General features: G+C 39.7%; 1 protein-coding gene across 1 annotated transcript in view; it reads right to left on the reverse strand.

The window, feature by feature from the left end:
* The window catches only part of exoc2 (exocyst complex component 2), a gene marked incomplete at its 5' end in the record, with an annotated part of 60777 nt that overhangs the window by 9845 nt on the left and 43143 nt on the right, over positions 1-7789 (reverse strand). The window contains 7 exon segments of the mRNA XM_014024685.1: positions 650-791; positions 1334-1450; positions 2606-2675; positions 2753-2814; positions 5359-5418; positions 5675-5755; positions 7241-7302. Of these exon segments, the coding sequence (XP_013880139.1) occupies positions 650-791; positions 1334-1450; positions 2606-2675; positions 2753-2814; positions 5359-5418; positions 5675-5755; positions 7241-7302 (594 nt within the window).

Consider the following 7789-nt stretch of genomic DNA (forward strand, 5'->3'; position numbering starts at 1 on the left):
CAATAAAAAAACATATTGACCGCTAACGATGCTAACAGGGCATCAGTTCTAGTTGTTATTTTCTTTTGACCTTTTTTTTGTTTGAATATAAAACATACTGACCGCTAATAATGCTAATGATGCTAACGATGCTAACGATGCTAACAGGGCATCAGATCTAGTTGTTATTTTCTTTTGACCTTTTTTTTGTTCAAATATAAAACATACTGACCGCTAATGATGCTAACGATGCTAACAAGGCATCAGTTCTAGTTATTTTCTTTTGACCTTTTTTTTGTTCAAATATAAAACATACTGACCGCTAATGATGCTAACGATGCTAACAAGGCATCAGTTCTAGTTATTTTCTTTTGACCTTTTTTTTGTTCGAATACAAAACATACTGACCGCTAATAATGCTAAAGATGCTAACAGGGCATCATATCTAGTTGTTTTTTCCTTTTGAGCTTAAACGTGCTGACCTCTAATGATGCTAACAGGAGGACCTCTAATGATGCTAACAGGAGGGTCAGATCTGTTTTTCTTCTGTCTCAGCTTTTATTATTTTTTAAATAACAAAACAAGCTAACTACTAACGATGCTAATGGGGGGGGGGGGGTCCCTCTCAGCTTCTTTAAAAAAGTTTTAAAAAGGTGCTGGTATTGGTTACCCGTGGGCGTCTGGCAGTCCCTCCAGTCAAAYTATCCGGCGTAGATGCCGGGTTCCAGGGAGCCGGCGATCGGGTCGGCCCGTCTCTCGATGTAGGCCTCGAACAGCTTCATGTCCAGCTCCCGCACCAGGTCCACGCTCACCTGCAGGAGCAGGAAATACTCCAAAATTAAAACAACATACATCTGTTTTTGTTTGCATGTGCTGAAATATGATCTCTCTGAGCAAAATTTAAGTTTTATGGGTAAAATCTGTCTGTCTGGTAAATAAAAAGAACAAATTTCAAATCATTTTAAACGGAGAACTACTGGTGTTATAATTTAAAATATATCATATCTTTGGTTAGAGTTATAAAAAGTTAATGTGTCAGACTGATTATGACTGGTGTTTTCTGAGTATTTTCTGTTTAACGGGGGATTTACGGCTGTTTAAACCTCTTCTATCTATAATTTCATCTGACGAGTCTGATGTTAACAGTTTTTACAGGAAAACCAAGCGAACACCTAATGTCTTTGTGATTCAGTCGTTACTCATCACATCTGCAGGCCTCAGATTGTGGAACTGAGCTTTGAAGACGATGACATTTAGCTTGCTTTTTTAAATTGAGTCATCTCTCTGCTGAGAACAGAGCTGCTCTGTGATCGCTGGTCCTGAACCTCAGCCTCTGTCTGCTGCTGAAACACACCCGAGTGATCTTCTCCGTCGCRGTGAAGCCGTGCTTCTCAAAGTGATCGGCCAGGTTCAGGAAGGTGTGTCTCTCCAGGTACTGACAGTTACTGAGGACGATGAGGAGACGCTGCTCCTGGAAGACAAAGAACACATAAAACAAAAACACACACAAAAAAATATATATATTAAAAATCTGGTTTAAATTTCCAAAATCTGATTTTAAGATTTGATAAAAGTGAAATAAGTTAGAAACAGGACAGAAATGAGGACAGACAGATGGACAGATGAGGACAAAAACATCAGGACAAACTGATGAGATCCTGATCTGTGGTGGGAACAAGTGGAAGAGAACTTGGACAGGGGGAGGTGTGGACGGGGACATTCATGAAGACAGCAGGACATGTGTGAGGACAGCAGGACATGTATGAAGACAGCAGGACATGTATGAGGACAGCAGGACATGTATGAYGACAGCAGGACARMRATGAYGACAGCAGGACARGTATGAYGACAGCAGGACATGTATGAAGACAGCAGGACATMRATGAYGACAGCAGGACATGTATGAYGACAGCAGGACARGTATGAYGACAGCAGGACATGTATGAGGACAGCAGGACATGTATGAAGACAGCAGGACATMRATGAAGACAGCAGGACARGTATGAYGACAGCAGGACATGTATGAAGACAGCAGGACATGTATGAGGACAGCAGGACATGTATGAGGACAGCAGGACATGTATGAGGACAGCAGGACACGTATGAGGACAGCAGGACATGTATGAGGACAGCAGGACATGTATGAGGACAGCAGGTGGAAGAGAACTTGGACAGGTGGCGGTGTTATAACGAACATGAACTGTGACGGCCAGACTAATGATTGGCTGTTAGCTTAGCGGTTAGCTAACCCTGTTCGGCTGCAGACACGTGAACCTGCAGCTGTTTGAAGCAGACACTCAGAGCTGGTGAACTGGTGACATCTCTGTTTCTAACACACCGTGAGTGAAATCAGTTCTGACGCCGGTCAGACGCCGAGCAGAGCTGCCAGAGTCCCGCCGCTCACGCTCAGGGAGGGGAAACCCCATCTGCACCTCGCTCCACTTCCCTTTACCAGAAAACAGCCTGAACCCTGCTCCTCGCTGCTGTAACCCCCACCCAACTCGCCAACATCTCTAACAAGTTACAGGAAACGAGGACGTATCTGCTGCTCGTCCACAACCAGGAAACAGCCTGATATTCTGTGGTTGCAGAGAGAGAGAGACCGTGCGGTGGAAGTAAAGCTTACAGGTGTCGGGCTGAAGCCTTCGTGGACGACAGAGAATCGATCCGGTGAAGACAGGTCTGCTGAGACGGAGCTGCGTGGACAAAAAAAGACGTGTCCTTAGAATCTGTACAGGCAATAAAACAGGAAGAAACGAGTTTAAAAACTCACCGAGGCGCATCGAAGTGTCCGTCTGTGTTTGTGCTCAGACGCTCCAAACACTTTATGAAAGTCTGAGAGTCAAAAAAATAAATTAAACTTCTGATCTGCAACACAAACTGAAATTTAAACTCTTAGAATATACAAAGTAACGTTTGTACACATTAAAAAAAGGAATAAAAATAAATCAGGAGAGTCAAAATTAATAAAACTTAAAATTCTACTCAGTTCAGCTGAGTTGTATAGTTGTGTGTGTGTGTGTGTGTGTGTGTGTGTGTGTGTGTGTGTGTGTGTGTGTGTGTGTGTGTGTTTGGTGTTAGGTTCAGGCCATAGAGACAACTGGAAAATTAATGAAGGCAAAGTCCAGTGGTGGGAACAGTTCCGCTAATCCGCTAACAGCAGCACTAGCTTCTAATTTAGTTGATTAGCTTTTATGCTAACTTTGGAAATCATTAGCTAAGCAATAAGCTTCTGCTGAAATAGAATAGAATAGAATAGAATAGCCTTTATTGTCTCGCCAAGGGGAAATTCATGTGTCAAAGCAGCATCAWTACAGAGGTTCACATGCTAGTTTACGAACTATAGAAAATGCACAAAAAACAAAATTACCACTAACTAGCAATGATACGACTACTAACAGAAAAAATAATATATTATAACATAGCATAACATAACATAACATAGCATAAAACACAGCATAACATAACATAAAACATAGCATAGCATATCATAGCATAACATAACATAGCATAGCATAGCATAGCATACCATAACATAAAACATAGCATAGCATAGCATAACATAACATAGCATAGCATAGCATAGCATACCATAACATAAAACATAGCATAGCATAGCATAACATAACATAGGCTGTGTCCAAAACGACAGACCGGGTCCTCCAGAGGACCCAGACTCCCCGATCTCGGCGGGCCGGGTCCTTGGTAGACCGGGAAGACCGGAAAAAAAGAGGCTGTGGATTTGGACGGTCTAGCCTCCCCTCCTTACCCCGGCGTACGTCTTGTCACCTAGCAACTGTGACGACGCTAAACAAGCAAACTTAAATCAAAACTAGAAAAATATCAATACATTAGCATTATTAATATCACAAAACTATAAAATTAACTTAAAGGTAACATTAGAAGAACTAATTGACCCGCTGTAGGTTCATGTTTATTTCGCGTTTTTTATGACGAAGAAATAATATGTAAAAACATGTCCATACAAATGATAAAAGTATTAGAATTACAACCGCTAATTTTTTAAAATTTTTATATCACCATATTTTTATTTAAAACGTATTCTTTTCTCTCGCTTCGTCCGCCATTACTAGCTTAAAAAAATCTCCGGTCGGGCCGCAATGCATTATGGGATATGCTGGGCCGGGAAGGATCCATCGGACCTGTCCTTCGATTCGGGGAAAAAGAAGGACGTATTTGTCGGACGCATCAGAGGAGTCTTCCGTTTTGGACGTCCTTCGTCGCGGCGCTGTGACGTATGCGGCCGACAAATTTGACCTTCAGAGGACCCGTCCTGCCGTTTTGGACACAGCCATAGCATAACATAGCATAGCATAGCATAACATAACAACATAGCATAGCATAAAACAGCATAGTATTGCATAGCATAGCATAACATAACATAGCATAACATAGCATAGCATAGCATAACATAACAACATAGCATAACATAAAACAGCATAGTATTGCATAACATAACATAACATAGCATAGCATAGCATAAAACACAAAATAGCATAGCATAGCATAACATAGCATAGCATAGCATAAAAGATTGTGCAGGAACAAAAAGACATGAGTTGTTTTAGAGACTGTAGTTACCTATCAGAATTTGACATTAGTAATTAGAATTTGCCTATTTTCAGTGCAAAACGATCACAACAGACTTTTAACTTGAAGAATCAGAGTGCAGACAAGAAACACAGATGTGCAATTACAGCAGAAATCTTATTTTAAAGTTTAAAATGGGTAATAACAGAGCAAATGATTGCTCAGATGAGTAATAATATAAATGAGTAGTGGTGCAAATGATTTTTCAGGTGAGTACTGACAATGAATAACAACAGTACAAATGATTGTGCGAGCAGCAGCAGGTTTGTAAACACTTATTGTGACTTTTGGACGAGGTGCTGTTTATAGAGTCTGACAGCTGCTGGAAGGAAGGATCTGTGATAACGCTCCTTTGTGCACCTCGGATCCAGCAGGTTCCACTCATTTTAAATCCACTAAAAATTATTCTATTTTTTTGCCGTTTATCCTAAATTAAATAAAAATTGTCCACTTTTACAACCACTGCTTGACATGTCAAGCACTGTGTGTGTTAGCATGTAGCATCTTTAGCAGCTAAACTTAAAAAAATTTATTTAGCGATATATATATAACTAAGGAAAACAATAACTGACTATATGGTACAGAAAGTATTTGTTATTTAACTTCGAACAGTATTTATAAAAATACAAACTTGATCACAGAAAAGCTTTTATTCTGAAAGGGTTAAATTGGAAGTATCACAAGTTATATCTCTATATTAGCGGTTTAGTGTTTGTGGAGCTAAGATTTTTGTTTATCAGAGAAGTGGTGGTTTTTAGAGATCCTTACCTTCATGATGCTCACACTGAGAACTGCAGCCTGGTCCTGGACCTGGTCTAACTGCAGCACCTGAAACAGACGGAGTAAAACCTCAGCCTCAGGGAAGTCTTTGTTTTTTTGTTTTTACCCGTTTCTTCATTCTGGGTCGCTGCGAGCTGGAGTCCATGTCCATCGTGAGACACTTTAGACAGGGACACAGAGACAAACAGGAAACCATAGAACCTGGAGAAAACCCACAGCTGCACAGGGAGAATATTTAAACTCTACCTACAAAGTGGGCAACTACTCATCACCACATTACGTCTTTAAATAAGTCTTAACTTACGTTCATTTCTCCAGGTTTGATTTCCAGAGGCTCTCTGAGCGACTGCAGCATCTGAACCAGGCACTGTTCGAACTTAGCCGGCTGACAAAAAAAAAAACCACAAGATTAAAAACAAGGAACAAGTGTTAATGTGTAAAAGTCCTACAGCTGTGACCTCATCGCATTTATTATCCTTCAGCGAGACACACAAACCAAAATACATTTGGGCTGCCGTAGTATCATGATATTTCATGATACTACGGCAGCCCAGAAGGGTCAACACAACAAAAAGCCACAACGCAACTCCAATTTAGCAAGTTTTCAAATGACTTRCCCCCCCAAATAGCAACAACTCCCTGAAAACATTCTACAGGAAGAACAGGAAGTTCAGAAGAATCCCGGACGAGCCCCAAAGTGACAATTTGTTCTTAAACACAATTCAAGCAGCRACAGAGCAAAGCTGTGTCTCAAAAAAAACAGTCGCTCGACTTGCTACTAGTTTCTTTTGTGGAAGAAACACCTTTTGTGTATTTTGTTATGTGCTGTCTTTTGTTGTTATGTGGTGTCTATTGTTGTTATGTGGTGTCTATTGTTGTTGTGTGGTGTCTATTGTTGTTGTGTCTTTTGCTGTTATGTTGTGTCTATTGTTGTTATGTGGTGTCTATTGTTGTGTCTATTGTCGTTATGTGGTGTCTATTGTTATGTTGTGTCTATTGTATCTTTGTTATGTTGTGCCTATTGTGTCTTGTTATGTTGTGTCTATTGTTGTTGTGTTTTTTGTTAAATTGTGTCTACTGTTGTGTATTTTGTTATGTTGTGTCTATTGTTGTCTCTTTTGTTATGTGGTGTCTATTGTTTTTGTGTCTTCTGATGTTATGTTGTGTCTATTGTTAGGTTGTGTTTTTTGCCGTTATGTTGTGTCTATTGTTAGGTCTTTTGTTATGTTGTGTCAATTGTTGTGTCTATTGTTGTTATGTGGTGTCTATTGTTTTATTGTGTCTATTGTTGTTGTCTTTTGCTGTTATTTTGTGTCTATTGTTATGGTGTGTGTCTATTGTGTCTTTTGTTAAGTTGTGTCTACTGTTGTGCATTTTGTTAAGTTGTGTCTACTGTTGTGCATTTTGTTATGTTGTGTCTACTGTTGTCTCTTTTGTTATGTTGTGTCTATTGTTGTCTCTTTTGTTARGTTGTGTCTATTGTTGTTGTGTTTTTGCAGCTAGGTTGTGTCTTCTGTTTCTGTGTCTTTTGCTGTTGTGTTTTATCTTTTGTTTTTGTTGTTTTTGTTTTTTCGTTATTGTTGTGTCTTTTACATCTTGTTGACCATTCCGGGCCTCCGTATAATATGGCACCAATTATGATTATTAAATGTTTCACTTTGTCAGAGATCAGCTCAACTCTGCAGCAGAAATAAAGTTTTCCAGAATAACAACTTTGCTTCCAGCCAAACAAACAAACAAACAAACAAACAAACAAACAAACAAACAAACAAACAAACAAACAAACAAACAAAACAAACAAACAAAACAAACAAACAACACTGAGCTGAACCTGCTGTGAATTATTTTACAGGAAACACTCTGTCCTCACCAGGCTGGTGATTCCCTCGTTATCTACGAGCCAATCTTCCTTCTCAGCYAGCCTCTTCACATCTGAACGTAAAACAAAACAGAAACGACTCAGAACACTTTACTGAACTCTAACCTTCAGACGACAACACAAAATACAAACAAGTTCACAAGAAAAAACCCACGATATAAAATCTGATTTTCTACACAGACCACAGATGTGTGTGTGTGTGTAGAAGTGTAAATAAGTGTGAGTAAAGGGGGGGCGGGGGTGTGAGGACTTCAGTGAAAACCAGTTACTCTTCTCTAAATGACCACACCAAACCACAAGTGAAACTGAAAAAAATAAAAATAAAATAAAAACTGAACATGTCAGGTTTTGGTCTCATAACACTTTCACCTGCAGAACTCTGAATGAGATGTTTAAATACAACTAATGTAGAGGAGYAGCAGAGCTCACCTGTGGGACTCTGGAGGACCAGGGGTCAGATTTATAAAGCTTAGGTACGCACAAAACGAGCCCAGAAAATTGCATACTCCACTTTTCACGCAAAGGTTGTGATTTATAAAA

The sequence above is a fragment of the Austrofundulus limnaeus genome, unplaced genomic scaffold (assembly GCF_001266775.1).
Source record: "Austrofundulus limnaeus strain Quisiro unplaced genomic scaffold, Austrofundulus_limnaeus-1.0 Scaffold436, whole genome shotgun sequence".
Taxonomy (NCBI): Eukaryota; Metazoa; Chordata; class Actinopteri; order Cyprinodontiformes; family Rivulidae; genus Austrofundulus; species Austrofundulus limnaeus.